General features: G+C 43.3%; 1 protein-coding gene across 7 annotated transcripts; it reads left to right on the top strand.

The window, feature by feature from the left end:
• The first annotated feature begins 616 nt into the window (after window positions 1-616).
• Window positions 617-16,888, top strand: TEX48 (testis expressed 48). Of its 7 annotated transcripts, XR_009215154.1 has the most exons (6): window positions 617-770; window positions 936-1,643; window positions 11,465-11,572; window positions 11,833-11,909; window positions 14,986-15,117; window positions 16,576-16,888. XR_009215154.1 is itself a non-coding variant. In XM_058445088.1 (5 exons), the coding sequence occupies exons 2-5, from the start codon at window positions 11,569-11,571 to the stop codon at window positions 16,677-16,679; spliced, it is 363 nt and encodes a 120-aa protein (XP_058301071.1). In that variant the 5' UTR covers window positions 6,749-6,869; window positions 11,465-11,568; the 3' UTR covers window positions 16,680-16,878. The 7 variants fall into 7 exon arrangements, 1 of the variants encoding a protein (XP_058301071.1); XM_058445088.1 differs by lacking the exons at window positions 617-770; window positions 936-1,643 and adding an exon at window positions 6,749-6,869 and having other exon boundaries at window positions 11,787-11,909; window positions 16,576-16,878; XR_009215151.1 differs by lacking the exons at window positions 936-1,643; window positions 14,986-15,117 and having other exon boundaries at window positions 16,576-16,878.
• The last annotated feature ends 1,629 nt before the right edge of the window (window positions 16,889-18,517 follow it).

Raw genomic sequence — 18,517 nt, 5'->3', positions numbered from 1 at the left:
TTTATTTTTGCATATGTTATTAATAACTACCCTTTCTTAAAGTGCTTACTACATCTAGATACCGTGTTAAATGTTTACCTGATTTCATTTAATACTTAAAAATGCATACAGGACATATAATTATTATTATTCCTGGCCAGGCGAAGGCCACACCTATAATCCCAGCACTTTGGGAGGTCAGGGCGGGGGGCGGAGGGAGGGGATCACTTGAAGTCAGGAGTTCGAGACCAGCCTGATCAACATGGTGAAACCCCGTCTCTACTAAAAATACAAAAATTAGCCGGATGTGATGGTGCATGCCTGTAGCCCCAGCTATTTGGGAGGCTGAGGCATGAGAATCACTTGAACCCGGGAAGCGGAGGCTGCAGTGAGCCAAGATTGCACCACTGTGCTCCAGCCTGGGTGACAGAGTGAGATTCTGTCTCAAAAAAGAAAAAAATTATTATTATTCCCATATTGCAGAGGGAGAACCTGAGCGTGAAGTCCCTTTGCCTAAGGTTACTACCCAGTGGGCGGACAGAGACAGAATGGCACCCAGATCTACAGCGTCCAGTGTTGTACTGCCCCCTTCTGGCCATCCTCTAGGTGCTTCCCGAGGCCCCAGGACCTGTGCCCCAGTAAACAGTCTGGTGGACAGCATGGCATCGTGGTCAGCAGAACTTCTCCCTCCTCCTCGCTGTTGTGGTACAGTCCAAACCCCCCAGCCCCAACATTCCCCGGTTCCCCAGCTCTGTGACATCACAGCCTTCTGTCCACTCTGCCAGCTGCAGGTGAGTGGGGCTCACAGTTTAGACCAAAGGGCGGGAGGTGATAGTTTTTCTGTACTAAAAGGCACAATGTCCCCACCACTCCTGGACGCCTATTCATTTTGCTCCAAGAAGCAATCCCCATCCTTCATTTGCGCTAACCTCACTGTTTCTCTCTCTGGGTCCCAGTCTCCGCCTGTGCTGAATGACCTCCCCCAACCCCGCCCGCGGCGCCAGAAGCCTTCCTGTTTGACCTCATTGATCCTTCTTCTGATCAAAGTGCAATGGGGTCACTAGAGACCTGAAGTTCATACCCACTGGGGACAACCCAAGGGCCCTCTTCTTTGGTTTCTGCTTCCCTCTAGAGGGGGTCACTGGTAGTGCAAGAAGTGCCACACATCCCCTAGGCATCTCCCCTACATATTCATCAGCATCAGAACCTTCATTTGTATTTATTAAGCCTTTACGACACACCAGAAAGCTGTGCTAAGCACTTTCCATCATTATTTAATCCTCAGAACTACCTTCTATTGTAGATACTATTATTCTCATCCCCATTTTACAGGTCAGAAAACAGAGATTCAAAGAGGTTATAAATTCTTCTAAATTTCCTAGCTAACAGTAGATCTCCAAGAATTATACCCCCAGAGAATGTGCTTGTGACTGATACACTGCTCTCCCTAAGAGCCTTTTCATTTCTGAAAAGGGTTCAAAATCTCAAAGCTCTCTGCTGTCAACACAGAGGAGCAAGCGGTTCCACCACCCTCTTTCTTGCAAAATTGTCTGGTAAAGATGTGGAGACAGCATTAGCACGGGGTGTCAACAAACCTACGCTTCAAATCCCTGCTGATAATATGGACGATCTCCACGGTTTATTTTTAATTGAAAAAAATCAAGGTGCAAAACATGGTGTATAGTAAGCTATCATTTGTATTAAAAAGAGAGAAAGAGAATTTGAATAACTACATTTTCTTGTATATCCATAAGCTGCTTTGGTGGAAGATGCCTCCATTCACTACATGAAACAAAAACTGAATTTATTTCTGGTTAAACAAGGGAGAACTGTGCTTGTATGGCAAAGTCTCTGAACAAAGCTCATGGTTGATGCATAAGGGGCTTTGGGAGGTGTTGAGTTCATGGACTGCTGGTGTTTCAGAGGCAGCAGTGTTTAGGAATGGTAGACCTTTAGCTATGAAATGTACCTACGGGCATGTGTCTGTTAGGATGGTTACCAAGGGAGTTTCATTAATAGATTAAATGGGTGTCACACAGGTTCTGAGGATTCGTTGTTACCGTGGTTACAGGGCAATCCATCCTTACCTAGGAATGTGGGAGCTTCTCTTTTTATTCTCATTATCTGCCTTCTGGTTTCCCTCAACTAAAGCTGCAGGAAAGGCCCTCCAAGATTGTCCAGATTTTCACCACTGTCGTTGGCTTTTCTTGAAAACACAGTTCCATTTTCCCATGTACAGAGATCTGGTTTTCATTTTGAGTATCAGTCTGCCTCATTTCTTCTCATTTTTGTCTTTGAATCATTTGTTTCACCATTTGTCAAACCAGAGGCTACATAAAAGCATTCAGCTCTCTGGACAACAGAACCCGAATGATGCAAGACAATGATAATTAAGGCCAGGCACAGTGGCTCACGCCTATAATCCCAGCACTTTGGGAGGCCAAGGCTGGCAGATCACCTGAGGTCAGGAGTTCGAGACCAGCCTGACCCAACATGGAGAAACTCCGTCTCTACTAAAAACACAAAATTAGCCAGGTGTGGTGGTGCATGCCTGTAATCTCAGCTACCCGGGAGGCTGAGGCAGGAGAATCACTTGAACCCAGGAGGCGGAGGTTGCAGTGAACCGAGATCGCACCATTGCACTCCAACCCTGGCAACAAGAGCAAAACTCCATCTCAAAAAAAAAAAAAGGGACAATGATAATTAAAAGTATTTTCAAAAAGATCTGAAAGCCTGGCATAACCATCCACCTTAGATAGCCAGGCTGCTTTTTCTTTGGGCTTAGCTATAGATTAACCTCATCTGTGATATTAATCCAGGCACAACAGGGAGTGTTAGCAATGGTGCAGACTCCCCTAATTAGCTAAAATAAAACCCGAAGGTTTCTGTGATCCATAATTACTCGAGCTAAGGGGTTTAAATTGGTCAGGTGTACCCTAGGATGTGGGCTATATGATTTGCTGTGTCAGTCAAGGTGAGGGAAAAAAAGGCACTTTAAATTGTTCAACTCAGAATCCTCAGAAGTCTGTTTCATCTACTAGTAGTTAAACCCTCAAGAAGGGTTTCAGCCCTTCAGACTCTGTGTAAGAAGACATTGTCCACCGTGGGTGCTGTAGAATCATGCACTGGAATGGTCTAAGTATTCATCATGCAGAACAATTAGTCTTAATTATAGTTGGAATAGAAGAGTCTGATCTCCACATAAGAAACAAACCATATCAACAAGCAAGCAGTATAGCTGTTCATCTATATTTATAGACAATGACCCTTGGGAGTTTAGAGGCCAAATAGGAAAGTGTTAAGTGCAAATGTCTCCTCAGAAAGACTCAGCAGGCAGATATGGACAGCTGTCCTTCTGACATGGAACATTAGTTCTTCTAATGGCCTTTCTGCATACAGTAAGTGCAAGTGTTCTCCACAGACTCCAGATTCTTAAAGAACAGAGGAGATTTAGGTCCTGTCTTTATTTTAGGGGCCAGTTGTTTTATCTAGTAGGCCATAAGATTATCTTGATTTCTAGTTAACATTTTAGGACTCTTGGAAAATGATCAAGATATCTACACTAATGGAATTTCCCATTCCAATTGATTTTTTCTAAATCCTCTATTTTAGATATGAGCTTTTGCATAAAGGGCTCCTTTTATTTATACTCTTTGTTTGCCCCAGAATGTCCTTTGAAAGTGTCCTGAAGTCTATTAAGTCACCTACTGATTCATCATTTTGTTTGTTATTCTTGAATCTTTGCCCTATCTACCCTTAAGAGAAAATCTTTTGAAATAGTTTCATGTGGCATACTTCCTATTTTTCTTACCCTCTCAAGTCCATTTTTTAAAATATTATGCATAGATAGGTTATTTGAATCTTCTGACATTTTTCATCCTGCTACTCTTAAGCATTTTCCCCATGGTTGAAGGTCAACATTTTTTTTTTTTTTTTTTTTTTTGAGTCAGGATCTCCTGTTGCCTGGGCTGGAGTGCAGTGGCATGATTATAGCTCACTGAAACCTTGATTTCTCAGGTTCAAGCAATACTCTCTCCTCAGCCTCGGAGTAACTGGAACTGCAGGTGCACACCACCATGCCCAGCTAAATTTTGATTTTTAGTAGAGATGAGGTATGTTGTCCAGGCTGGTCTCAAACTCCAAAACTCAAGCAATCTTCCTGTCTCAGCCTCCCAAAGTGCTGGGATTACAGGTGTGAGCCACTGTGCCTGGCCTGAAGGTCAACAACGAAATGAACTAATTGGTACAAATATGATAGTTCGAGACAATAAGTAATGAACAGAATCCTGAATTACACAGGATATACAAAACAAACTTTCTTTTGTTCTGAAATTTGGGAAGATTCTATTTTTACCCAACTCAACTCTTACTCAGAGTTTAAATTCGGCCTCTCTTAATCTACCTTCAGTGCAGAAGTTTTAGGTGGGTATTGTGCGATGTGATTGTTCTTTTCTAGAAAAATACTCCCTGAAAAAGTTTATATGGGCAGCCAGGGAGAGGAATAAGAGGAGTATACATGGGTGGTAAAGATCAAGTTGGGTGGAGAGAGAAAGAGAGAAGCAAAGAAAATAGGTGTCAGAAGGTTTGAGTAAGAGTAAGGTCTTTTTTATCTTTTTCTTCCTGAGGCCAGAGCATTCCAGACAAAGAAGCCTTCTATTTATGTTTGGCATTTTTGTCTTCTCTCTTCTCTAGAGCTCCTCTTAAATCTGATTTTTGACATCAAAACTTTGTCATCGTGGCTACAGTAATCCTAAGTCATCTAGTGAACTTTTGCCATTTATTAAGACAAATACATGAGAGTACCTATAGTGAGAGTATATATAAGGAGTTTTTCCAGGAAGAGGCAACAACGTTAATGCAGATGAGACCATGACAAGCAGGAAAGAGTACACTACAATTGATAAACAGTTTCTACTTATGCAGTGTCTTGAATTTCTTGGCCAAGCAGAGCCTAAAATAGGCCATATGATCAAAAACCCGAAAATTACTGACTCCCAAATATAAGCTAAAAAAAAAAGTGACCTTCTTTTATGATTGACCAAGACAGAACACATGCTGACAAAGGTTTAGAGGGACCCAAGTCCAAGTTTTAGCAATTTCTTCTAGACAAATCAATTACCACTCCAACAAAACTCCAACCACTCAGGGCTGACTCTTGGTGGAGGCTTGTCAGAGCTATGCTTCCATTCCTTTCTTATGAAGTGCTTCCTTCTACATTCAACATATACAAGGCAGTCTGGAACAAAGCCAAACCCTGTGAGGCAAGCATTTTTACAAGTGGATGAAGACAACTGAAACTAAAGCAAGTAGCAGAATAAGAAGAAGATTAATGGCAAGGATATTTGCTAAATGGTGCATCTCCAAAACAAAAGATCTAACTGCCTATATAAATTTCTATTTCTTTATAAATTACAGGAAAATGAAATAAATCCACTAAAGAGAGCTCAGTGAAATACATCAGAGCTCAAATCACGTTAAAAAAAAAAAATTCCCATGACACTGACACTAGGTCTAGGGAAAAACAAAAAAGCAAACAAACAAACAAAAAAAACACCTCACCTGGCAGCAGATCCAAAAGACTATTGGAGATTGGAGCTAAATGGACCTAGTGAGTGCCCCCACTTTGACCAAAAAATCCACACAATGGGGACATCTGTATGTGTCTAGCCTGCATCATATCTAACCACAAGGAACAGCTTATGTGCAGAAAGTTAAAAATCAGTTAGTGGAAGGGAGAAAGGAGATCTGTTGGGCATGGTTTTTTTCCAACAGTCAGAGAAGGTTCATGTGTTTATTCAACAAATATGTATAAAGTACCTATTCTGTGCCCATCCCTGGGCTGAGTGCTGAGGATACAAAAGTGAATAAAGGCCGGGCACAGTGGCTCACGCCTGGAATCCCAGCACTTTGGGAGGCCGAGACGGGCAGATCACGAGGTCAGGAGATCGAGACCATCCTGGCTAACACAGTGAAACCCCGTCTCTACTAAAAATACAAAAAATTAGCCAGGCGTGGTAGTGGGCGCCTGTAGTCTCTGCTACTCGGGAGGCTGAGGCAGGAGAATGGCGTGAACCTGGGAGGCGGAGCTTGCAGTGAGCCAAGATTGTGCCACTGCACTCCAGCCTGGGCAACAGAGCGAGACTCCGTCTCAAAAAAAAAAAAAAGGTGAATAAAATACTGTCCCTGCTTCCATGGACATTTGTCTATCTTGTGTCTTGTTCACTGCTATATCTCCAGCACCTAACAGTACCTGGCACATGGCAAGTTTTCAGTAAATACATGTTAAATAAATGAAGAAAAAAAAAAGAAAAAAGCTTGGTTGGGCTCAGTGACTCAAGCCTATAAACCCAGCACTTTTGGAGACTGAGGCAGGAGATCTCTTCAGCTGAGAAATTCGAGACGAGCCTGGGCAATATGGCAAAATCCCATCTCCACCAAAACAAAAACAAAAACAAAAAAACTATAATCGGGCATGGTAGTGCGAGCCTGTAGTCCAAGCTACTCAGGAGGCTGAGGCAGGGAAATCGCTTGAGCCTGGGAGGTTGAGGCTGGAGTGAGCCCTGATGGTGCCACTACAGTCCAGCACGGGTGTCAGAGTGAGACCCTGTCTCAAAAAATAAAAAAAAAAAGAAAAAGAAAAAGAAAAAAGCTCACGAACTAGTATCCAGACTGTCAACAATAGGCAGTTACAAGACAACGTTTCAACAAGTATTTATTGAGCATTTACCATGAGTAGGGCAGTCACTGTACAATAACAGACTGTGTACAGGAAAACATGGTGGGCCAGCGTGGGAGTGCTGTGGGAGCACAAGGAAGGGACTCCTAACTTATCCCATGCCTTCCCGTAGCCCCTGAGCTGAATCCTGGAGTTTGACGACTGACGTGTTGAGGTGAGCACATCCCAGGTAGGGGGAACAGGATGTGAACAGGATCCATTCAGTAAAAGGTGATTGGGGGAGCTGCCTATACAGCATCTCTTATGGCTGTAGGGCAGTGAGTGCAACCCAGAGAAGATGAGGCTGAAGAGAATAACAGTGGGGATCACAAAAGGAGTTGGATCTGCCATTGGTGGGGCAGAGGGTTGTTGGGGCAGAAGAGAGATAGGATTTACATGTCTACCAGATAACTCTAGGTTTAGGTGGAGGCAAACAAACCAATGAGAAAGTTTAAGCAGTGGTCCAGGTGAGAAGTGATGGTAGCTTACACTACGGTGAAGGAAATGGCAAAGGATTGACTGGGCAGACAGAGTGAAGAGATATTTGGAAAGTAAAGTTCAAAGACTGATGAACGCGAGCAGATGGCAGGAGGCTGGCAGGCTTCTGAATCTAGAGACAGAGTGAATAATAGGATCATCCCACGAAATAGGGAACATGGGAAGAAGATAGATATGCTTTGCAGCGGACGGGGAAGAAAAATAGTCCCAACCAGTACACAGAGAGCAAAACTGAAATTGACTTATGAAACCATCAGAGGTAGCTTAGCACGTAAATGAGGTAAGCTGTTCTACAGCTTGTGATATTCCTGGCACAAAAACTACCACCCACCTTTCTACTGCCCCCAGGGCCTGCAAATGCTTTTACTCAAGACAAGAATAAATGCTAGTTTATTCTACAAACACCCTCAATTTTTATTCTACAAACAATTATTGACTTCCCACACTGCACTAGGTACTGCTCTAGACACTGAGAATAGAGCAGTAAACCAAACAGCTAAAATCCATGACCTCATGTGACTTCTAATTTAGTGGGGAGAAGCAGACTTTAAACACGGTAATTTAGCAAATTATGTAGAGTATTAGGAAATGAAGCTGGGCATGGTGACTCACACCTGTAATCCCAGCACTTTGGGAGGCCAACATGGGAGGATCACTTGATTTCAAGACCAGCCTGGGCAATAGAGTGAGACTCCTTCTCTTAAAAAAAAAAAATTAAGAATTTGTTGGGCATGGTGGCATGCACCTGTAGTCCCACCTACTCAGAAGGCTGAGGCAGGAGGAGCCCAGAAGTTCAAGGCTGCAGTGAACCATGATTGTGCCACTGCACTCCAGCCTGAGCATAGAGTTAGACCCTGTCAAGAAAGAGAGCGAGAGCAAGAGAGAGAGAAGGAAAGAAGGAAGGAAGGAAGGAAGGAAGGAAGGAAGGAAGGAAGGAAGGAAGGAAGGAAGGAAGGAAGGAAGGAACGGACGGACGGAGGGAGGGAAGGAAGGAAGGAAGGAAGGAAGGAAGACAAAGAGAGAAAAAAGAAAGAAAGAAAAAAGAAAGAGAGAAAGAAAGGAAGAAAGAAAAAGAAAGAAAGAAGGAAATGAAAGAAAGAAAGAAAGAAAGAAAGAAAGAAAGAAAGAAAGAAAGAAAGAAAGAAAGAAAGAAAGAAAGAAAGAAAGAAAGAAAGAAAGAAAGAGAAAGAAAATGTTTGAAAAGTAAGCAAGGAAGAGATTAGGAAGTGCTGGGGTGCTGGGCAAGGGGGTATAATGTTAAATACAACAGAGAACGTCTCATTAGAAAAGGCAACATTTAAGCAAAGACTTGAAGGTAATGACAGAATGTTCTTATCTAAGAGAACTGAATTCCAGGCAGAGAGTAAAATAAGCACAAATTGTTGAGTTGAGAGCTTGCTGTGTTTTAAAACTCAGCAGAGGGGCAAATGGAATTGGGGAATTGAAGGAATTGAAGACAGAGTTGGTGATGAGGGTTGTGGGTGGACAGGAGAGAAGAAGGATGATTAGATTACAGAGTGTCTTAAGAGCCAGGTGAGAACTTGGGTTTTTCTTCTGAGGAATATGTGAAACCATTGAACAATTTTGGAGAAAAGAAAGACTAAGAGAAAAAATCTTTTTGGCCAGGCACAGTGACTCACTCCTGTAATCCCAGCACCTTTCGAGGCCAATGTGGGAGAATCACTTGAGCCCAGGAGTTCAAGACCAGCCTGGGCTACATAGGGAGACCCCATCTCTACAAAAAATACAAAAATTAGCCAGATGTGATGGTGCACACCTGTAGTCCCAGCTACTGGGGAAGCTGAAGCAGGAGGATCACTGGAGCCCAGGAGTTTGAGGCTGCAGTGAGCTGTGATCACGCCACTGTACTCCAGCCTGGGTGAGAGAGTAAAACTCTGTCTCAAAAAAAAAAAAAAAAAAAAAGTTTACATTTAACCCCACATATTTGCTATTTCTTATCCTATTCATCCCTTTCTATAAATGTTAATTTCCATCTGGTATCATTTTCCTTCAATCTTTTAGCATTTTTAACAGCCTGCGTCTTCTAAAGACAAATTCTCTCTATTTTTGTTTATCTTATAATGTCTTCATTTTGCCTTAATTATTGAAGGATATTTTCATGGAATATGAAGTGAAAGGTTTACGGGTTCTTTTTTTCATCTTTATTTAGTCCAGTTGTTTTAACAGCCTGTTCTTTAGTTTACTTTTTAGCCATTTGACTAAAATGTGCCTAGGTGTGAATTTTTTTTTTTTTTTTTTTGAGACAGAGTTTCACTCTTGTTGCCCAAGCTGGAGTGCAATGGCGCGATCTCGGCTCACCGCAACCTCTGCCTCCCGGGTTCAAGAGATTCTCCTGCCTCAGTCTCCCTAGTAGCTGGGATTACAGGCATGTGCCACCACGCCCAGCTAGTTTTGTATTTTTAGTAGAGGCGGGGTTTCTCCATGTTGGTCAGGCTGGTCTCGAACTCCCGATCTCAGGCGATCTGCCAGCCTCGGCCTCCCAAACTGCTGGGATTACAGGCATGAGCCACCGCGCCCGGTCGTTGTGATTTTCTTTTTGTTTTTCATGTTTGGTGCTCACTGAGTACTTATGTTGATGCTTTCCATCAAATTTAGTAACTTTTCAGCCACTATTGCTTCAAATATGTTTTCTGCCCTTCGTCCTTCTAAGAGTCCAGTAACACGTGTATGTTTCACAGCTTGGTAGCATCCCGCAAGGTCAGTGGGGTACTCTTCATCTTTTTTTTTTTTTTTTTGAGATGGAGTCTCGCTCTGTCGCCCAGGCTGGAGTGGGCGGGCGCAATTTCGGTCACCGTTTTTTGAGATGGAGTCTCGCTCTGTCGCCCAGGCTGGAGTGCAGTGGCGCAATCTCGGCTCACTGCAAGCTCCGCCTCCTGGGTTCACGCCGTTCTCCTGCCTCAGCCTCTCCAAGTAGCTGGGACTACAGGCGCCCGCCACCACGCCCGGCTAATTTTTTGTATTTTTTAGTAGAGACAGGGTTTCACCGTGGTCTGGATCTCCTGACCTCGTGATCCGCCCACCTCGGCCTCCCAAAGTGCTGGGATTACAAGCGTGAGCCACCACACCCAGCCCTCTTCATCTTTTTAAAATATTTTTTGCTTTCTCTGTTTCAGTTTGGATAATTTCTATTGACCTTTTTTGCAAGTTTACTGATCATTGCTTTTGCTTTGCCCAATCTGTTGTTAAACCTACCCAATACATATTTTCTTCAGGTACTGGTTTTTATAAAACTAGAATTTCTATTTGATTCTATTTGAGTTTCCATTTCTTCCTTCCATATGATATCTCTCCATCTACTATACTCACTTTTTCCTATCCTTGGAAGTTTTGAGCTGAAGGATGACATGATACATTTTAACAGAACTACCCCAACTTTCGTACTAATTATGGAGGAAGTCCAGGGTAAGAGAAAGAAGGAAACCAGTTAGGAGGCTATTGCAGTAACTCAGGCAAGAGATGATGGTGGCTCAGGCCAGGGTATGGCAGTAGAGAAAATGGGACTCAAGTGCCTATAATGAAGGCAAAACTCACAAAGCAAAGTGAATTAGGTATTGTGAGGGACGCCTAACCAATACCATGATAAGAATTTCCTTTTAAAGGGGGGTTTTGCCACGAGAAGGGGAGTGAGAAGAGAATGTATCCAGAGATCTGAAAAACTTGATACACAAAGGAATCTGGGACTACAGCAAGGCCTTATGATCCTGGACCTTCAAAACTAGAAAGATCCTTGAAGAGATCATCCAGCCTAACTTCTTATTACTGGTGAGAAGCCTGAGACACAGAAAGAAGCATGGACCTACCCAAAGCCCTCCAGCAAATTAGTGGCAAAACCAGAATTTAAACGTACAAGTCCATATGCTTCCTTTCCATAGGACCTGGACCAGCTGGGATCATTTGAAGCCAGTGAGCTACATAAAGAGAAGGGAGGGAAATGGAATGACAATTGATTGAGTACTTATCATATACCTAGCATCACAGGAGCTACTTTTCATATATATGATTCTTTACTCCTGCAAAGTAGGCACTGCTGTTCTCATTTTTCACGTGATAAAAGTAAGGTTCAAAAAGGGTAAAGAATCCACCTAAGAACATGCATCTGTTAATGGGGTAGGACACAGAGCTATCTGAAACCTGAGCACGTTTACGTGCATGTCTGCATGAGGTGGGATTTTGCTGTCATCAGATCCTATCTGGAGTGTGAACACAGGTGAAGGACTAGCATTTTTCAGCCACAGTCTTATGTTTACTTAGGAAACAGCCCAGCCCGTTGAATTGGACTCAAACTCAAGATTGGCTGATTCAACAAGGCACCCCTGCAGACAAAGCTGGCAGAGTAGAAGTTTCAACTCCTTTCCATGGGTAAGAAAACTTCGTACAGAATAGGAAAAAATGACCTAGGCAGAAGGATCTGCTGGCCATGGGAAGCTACAGAAGATCTGGGAGAGGGGAGGAGTATTATACTAATACCTTGGGAAAGGCTGACCCAATGATACCCCCACCACAGTCAATTTCCAATAGGCATCTGGAATTCAGATTCCAGAACCCATGCCCCTCATTCCTTTGCCTCCAACAGCAGCCCACCAAAACCTGATCTCGAAGATCTTCTGTTTATGCTGCAGGGACTGTCAGGAGCCCTATGTCATCGATGACTCCAAGGTTCCCAGTCAAACCCAAGAGCACAAGCCATCAACCCAAAGTAGGTATCAGATAAGGACACTCTGCATGGCCTCTCTAAACCTCACTTTGCTCACTCTCTGCCTGCTGGGATACCCCCAAACTGCCTTCATCTTTTGAGTGATAATTTCAATTTAAAATGAGGTGGGTGTTGGATGGCTAAGTACTCAAACCAATAAACAAGAGAGCTTAAACTCTTGTTCTTAAAGTGTAGTCTACGGGCCAGCAATATTGACATCACTTGGGAGCTTGTTAGAAATGCATTTTCAGACCCCGTTCCAGAACTACTGAATCAGAACTGGCACTTCAACAGGATCTCCAGGCAAATTTGAATGTACATGATAGTTTGAGAAGCACTGGATTAAAGACTATAAAAATAGTGGTTAAGATCCCTGTTTTGGGAGCAATACATGCTATTTCAAATCTCAGCTCTGCCACAGAAGTTGGGCGAGTCTCTTGACCTCCCTGAGTCTCACTGTCCTTGCCTGTAAAACAGGGATATTCACAATACATTATTATTTTTCAGGATCATTGGGAGAGTAAAATGAGGCAATATAAATAAGCATCTAGCTCAGGGTCTGGCACAGAGTAGGCACTCAACATAAAGAAACAATATATAGGCGTTGATCAGGATAGAGTCTGTTCTGCTGCTAAAACAAATAAGGCTTGAAATCTCAATGGTTTACAAAATAAAAATGTATTTCTTGCTTGCACAAAGTCTAGTACAAACCAGCCACCCCCCCCTTTTAATCTTTAGCCAGGGCCTCTGGAATATGAGACTTCCTAGGCTACCATGTCAAGGGAAGAGAGACAGAGAAGTCACCCTGGCCTTCAGTTTGTAATGAAAACCTTCTTGAAGATCCACAAAAAGAGATCAAGCAGAGAATATCAGGGATCAAAATCAACAATTTCAGACAGAAAAAAAAAGAAGCATTATTGTCAAAATCAGCCAAAGTTAGGACTCACACAGGTGGGAAGGGGTGAGCACAGATGGCCAGGAACCTGGCAGAGTCCCACTGAGAGACAGGATAGTACAATGATGTATTTTGACAGAAATCCACATGTGAGGGCCTTTAAAATACTTTCCCTGGAAGTAGAGTCACAATAAAAATCAGGAACCTTAAAAATATCAATGCCTTTTCCCAAGGTAAGAATGATGATAATTACTGAAACCCTATAATATGCAAAGCGCTGTCTAGGCACTGGGGACCCAGCTGTGATCAGATAAATCCCTTACTGTTTCAGAGTGTATATTTCACATTTTAACAGTAAAATGATATTATTTAATCCCCACAATAACTCTAAGAAGCGGACATTAGTATTCAAATTGAGCATGCCATTTTGCAGATATCAATGAAGAGGCAGGTGAGGGTTAAGCAATTAGTTAAGGCATGCAGCTAATAAATGACAGAGCTGCCTATCACAGAACACAGCTCAGACTATTGACAAATTTCTTTGTTGTTCTTCTAGAAACCTAGAAGTATATAAAGACTAAGTCTCATATACAACAATGTTCATCACAACAGTATTTATGGTAGCAAAATCTGGGCCGGGCACAGTGGCTCACACCTATAATCCCAGCACTTTGGGAGGCAGGAGGATCACTTGAGCCCAGGAGTTCAAGACCAGCCTGGGCAACATGGGAAGATCCCACCTCTACAAATAATAAAAAATTAGCCGGACTGGGCATGGTGGCTCATGTCTGTAATCCCAGAACTTTGGGAGGCCAAGGAAGGTGGATCACCTGAGGTTGGGAGTTTGAGACCAGCCTGACCAACATGGAGAAACCCCATCTCTACTAAAAATACAAAACTAGCTGGGCATGGTGGCACATGTCTGTAATCCCAGCTATTCGGGAGGCTGAGGCAGGAGAATCACTTGAACCCGGGAGGTGGAGGTTGCGGTGAGCCGAGATCATGCCATTGCACTCCAGCCTGGGCAACAAGAGTGAAACTCCATCTCAAAAAAAAAAAAAAATTAGCTAGGCATGGTGGCACACACCTGTAATTTCAGCTACTCAGAATGAGGTGGGAGGATCACTTGAGCCCAGGAGGTCGAGGCTGCAGTAAGTCATGATTGCACCACTGCACTCCAGCCTAGGTACCAGAGTGAGACTCTCTCAAAAAAAAATAAATAAATAAATAAATAATAAAAAATCCAACATTAGAACTTTGGTTAAATAAATCTTACCTTATTCAAAAACTAGAATATTGTACAACCATTTTTTAAATTTAGTGACATGAGAAAAATATTTATGCCATAATGTATACGAATAAAGTCAAATGCAGGGCTGGGTGAGGTGGCTCACAACTGTGATACTAGCACTTTGGGAGGCTGAGGCCAAAGGATTACTTGAGGCCAGGGGTTCGAGACCAGCCTGTCAACTGTCAACATAGTGAGACTCCTGCTCTCTACAAAAAAAAAAATTTAAAATTAGCTGGGCACAGTGACACATGCCTGTAGTCCTAGCTACTCCGGAGGCTGAGGCAGGAGGATTGCTTGAGCCTAGGAGTTCGAGGTTACAGTGAGCTATGATCACACCACTGCATTCCAGCCTGGGCAACAGAGCAGATCCCTGTCTCAAAAAATAAATAAATAAATAAGTAAAATTCATCCATAATACTTAGGATATGGTGGACTATGTAAAATATGCATAGGAAAAGACCGAAACTGTGATAATAACTTGGGGAAGAGGTGTTTGGAGGCACTTTTTCCTCCTTTATACTATTCAATATTTCCTAACTTTTCTATAAAGCGTATGCATTACATTTATAAATGGAAAAAAGTTAATGTTTTAAAAGGAATACATACTTTGCCCTGAATTGATCATTACACATTCTATGCTTGTAACAAAATTTCATACGTAGCCCATAAATACGTACAAATACAATGTATTATTTTTAAATACACACTTGGAATCCAGCACCTGCTTGTGAGGGAAGCCCTCAGAGGACAGGAGGTGGTAGTTTCAGGTACACCCCCACCCCATAATAACTCCCACTTGCCTGTGTGCGCTGCTTCAGAGCTTGCAAAACACCTTCACTTCCGTGATCTCACCTAAACCTCCCCACATGACCCTGTGGAATTCTCACTGCCAGATTTGCAGCTTCAGAAGGATGAGCTTGACAGACAAAATCCCAAGCGCATTAACGCAGTCTCCCATTTGCCTTTGAGAACGCCCCTGATCCAGCCAAAAAAGAGCACTTCCTCCAGCAGCAGTGAGTTTGAGGGTGAGTCCCAAATTGGGGTCCTAACACTGACCAGAAACCCCCAGACAGGGAACCTGGTCCTGATAACCAGACCCCATTGATACTTCAGCTAAGCGAGATGGGGAGATGGAATTGCTCCCATCAAGCAGCCCCAGTCATATTCCAGAGCACACTGGGGAGACCCTAGAGTCTAAGACCTGACTCCACTATATTCCCAGCTAGGAAGTGCAGGAGGAGGAGCAGGTCTTGGGGGAAAGGGCACACATATCCATGCTTTCCTTTCAAGGCTTTGTGGCATCATCTTTTTTTTTTTTTTTTTTTGAGATGGAGTCTCCCTCTGTTGTCCAGGCTTGAGTGCAGTGGTGCAATCTCCAATCTCAGCTCACTGCAATTTCTGCCTCCCAGGTTCAAGTGATTCTCCTGTCTCAGCTTCCTGAGTAGCTGAGATTGCAGGCACCCACCAACATGCCTGGCTAATTTTTGTATTCTTAGTAGAGAAAGGGTTTCACCATGTTGGCCAGGCTGATCTCGAACTCCTGACCTCAAGTGATCCACCTACCTTGGCCTCCCAAAGTGCTGGGATTACAGGTGTAACCACCACACCTGGCGGCATCATCTTACACGTGTATTTTTCATATGCTTACTTGATGTCTACTTTGGCCACTAAACAGTAAGTGCCAGGAGGGCAGGGGCCCACATCAGTTTTGTTCCCTGTTATGCCCCCAGATCCAGCCAGGTGCATGGCAAGTAAACAATGCCAGAAAACACTTGTGGATTGAGTTTAGTTCAACTGGGGGTGAAATGCCTCTGGGTCACAGAAGAACAGTTGCCCAATCCCAGGACAGTGGCACAGCCCAGGAAGAAGAAATGCACCCACATTGCTGGGCACCAGTTCTATGCCCAGGTGGTCTCACATAACTCACAACCACCCCAGGAGTCCTGTTGAGAACTAAGGATTATCCAACCCAGTCATTTTGAATTCTCCTAACAACTAAACCCCCTTGAAAACAACATTTCACAGAATCCAATTTCTATAAAAGATCAAAGAGGAACAGCTCTGCTTGAATCCAGCTTGAGAAGGTAGGAACCCCACTAGCTCACCCACTCCTTCCTTCTGCCCTTCCCACCCCCCATAGGGGTGAGGCTCACGGAGGGAGAGGGACTTCCCACAAGTGCACTAGGGAATGACGTAAGTGTCAGAGCCAGGATGGGCCCAAGTCTCCTACCTTCCATGTCACTGTGCTTTGCAAGACAGCCTATTGTCACTGAAGCCACCAAGGTAGCACAACACAAAACACACTGCAAGAAACTCCTCCTATCACAAAAGACTTCCAAGTCCTAGGCTAGGGTCTGCCTTGGGTCCGTTGGAATTCAAGAATCTGAGGAATGATCAGCAAAGGATACAAACAACCAGAACAGTTCATCCAAGACCAATTCAAAGGCCTTCACCCAGCATAATTTTTTCCTTTCTTCTTTCAGATCTGAATGCATATGCTTCCCAAAGAAATTTTTACAAGAGAAACTTAAACCGCTACTGCCAGGAGCACTGGCCATTCCAGCCATGCCTCATTGGGAGGCCCTGAGCATTCTAGCCGGCGGCTGCACAGCTGCTGGGGTGTCTCCATGAGGAAGAGGGCGGTGGACAGGAGTCATGAAGACTAATTCGGAAACTCCCCTGAAGGAGGAGAAGACGTCTGAGCCATCCTGTGCCACCAAGCAAGAGTCACTCCAGCTCCTAAAAAAGCCACCATGGGAAAAGCTGCCTCCAATTAAAGTTCGTGATTGCACCAGAGGATCTGTCCTCTTTTCCTTTCCCCCTTACCGAATAATGTCTTATTATTTTTAAATATATTGTCACATCTAACTAAGCTTAAAAAATGTAGCCTATTGGCCGGGCGCAGTGGCTCATGCCTGTAATCCCAACACTTTGGGAGACCGAGGCAGGTGGATCACATGAGGTCAGAAGTTCAAGACCAGCCTGGCCAACATGGCGAAACCCCATCTCTACTAAAAATTAAAAAATCAGCCAGGTGTGGTGGCGTGCTCCTGTAATCTCAGCTACTAGGGAGGCTGAGGCAGGAGAATCACTTGAACCCAGGAGGCAGAGGTTGCAATGAGCTGAGATCACGCCACTGCACTCCAGCCTGGGTAACAGAGCGAGACTCTGTGAAAGAAAGAAAGGAAGGGAAGGGGGAAGGGGGAAGGGAAGAAAGAAAAAAGAGAGAGAGGAAGGAGAAAACAAATTAGCTTTTTGGATACCTTCTGAAATAATTCCAAATTTACAGAAATGTCACAAGAATAATACAGAGAACTCCCATTTACCTTTTACCCAGAGTCACCAATTGTTTAATTCACATTTTCCCCATTGGCACCATTTTAGCTCACTGCAACCTCCACCTCCTGAGTTCAAGTGGTTGAACTCAGGAGTTCAATCCTGCCTCAGCCTTCCAAGTAGCTGGGATTACAAGTGCCCGCCAAAGTGCCTGGCTAATTTTTGTATTTTTAGTAGAGATGGGGTTTCACCATGTTGGCCAGGCTGGTCTCGAACTCCTGACCTCAGGTGATCTGCCCTCCTCAACCTCCTAAAGTGTGGGATTACAGGCGTGAGCCACTGTGCCAGGCCAAGGTATATCTTTATTAACAGCATGAGAACAGATTAATACGGTGTACCTTTAGGGTTAATTTTTCAGCATGGACTTTTGAGCCAAATGGAAAAGATATATACAGTTTTGTAAGATGCTGCCAAGTTCTCTTCTGTAAGAGTATACGATATCTGAGATACCTGTTTCCTCATGCCCTCAGCAACTGTTTAGCCTCTCCCAATCCTACAGGTGAGAAATGGTATCTCATTTTGGTTTTAACTTGCATTTCCCTTACCATGAGTGAAGACTAACATCTATTCATATGTTTAAGGGTCATTTTTATATGTTTTTATTAATTATCTGTTTATGTCTTCCACTCTTTTTTCTTTTTCCCATTAATTTTTTGAGTGCTGTTTATATACTAGAAATACTAGCTCCTCCAAGTCAAGTTTATTAATGTTTCATTGAATCTGGACTTTGGGTTGTCGTTAGAAAGCCTTTCCCTACATCCAGTTTATAGAGGAATTCACCCACACTTCTTCGTTTGCTTGTATGGCATTATACATTAGAAGTATAACCTGTTCCATTCGGCATTTATTATTATGTATTTAAGGAGTATGGATCTAACTTTACACTTTCTCCAAATGATTATATAGTCATTTCAGCATATTTATTAAGGAGAATATCTTTGGTCCAATCATCCATCTGAGATGACACCTTTATTATCATATACTAAATTTTCATATATATTTGTGTCTCTTTCTGAACTTTCTATTCTACTCCACTGGGGAGTCTGCCTGTTTTATTCTTGCTTGTTTTTTCATGTAAATGTTAGGATC

Source organism: Hylobates moloch, unplaced genomic scaffold (genome assembly GCF_009828535.3).
Source record: "Hylobates moloch isolate HMO894 unplaced genomic scaffold, HMol_V3 SCAFFOLD_10, whole genome shotgun sequence".
In the NCBI taxonomy this organism is placed as follows: Eukaryota; Metazoa; Chordata; class Mammalia; order Primates; family Hylobatidae; genus Hylobates; species Hylobates moloch.
The sequence above is the reverse complement of the archived record's forward strand: the minus strand, read 5'-3'. Positions and strand labels throughout refer to the sequence as shown.

Excerpts from the sequence above, each read along its gene's own strand:
- TEX48 (XM_058445088.1), top strand. Across the intron at positions 11,910-14,985 it reads GCACAAGCCATCAACCCAAA|ATTTGCAGCTTCAGAAGGAT; the intron begins GTAGGTATCAGA and ends TCTCACTGCCAG. Across the intron at positions 15,118-16,575 it reads CAGCAGCAGTGAGTTTGAGG|ATCTGAATGCATATGCTTCC; the intron begins GTGAGTCCCAAA and ends TTCTTCTTTCAG.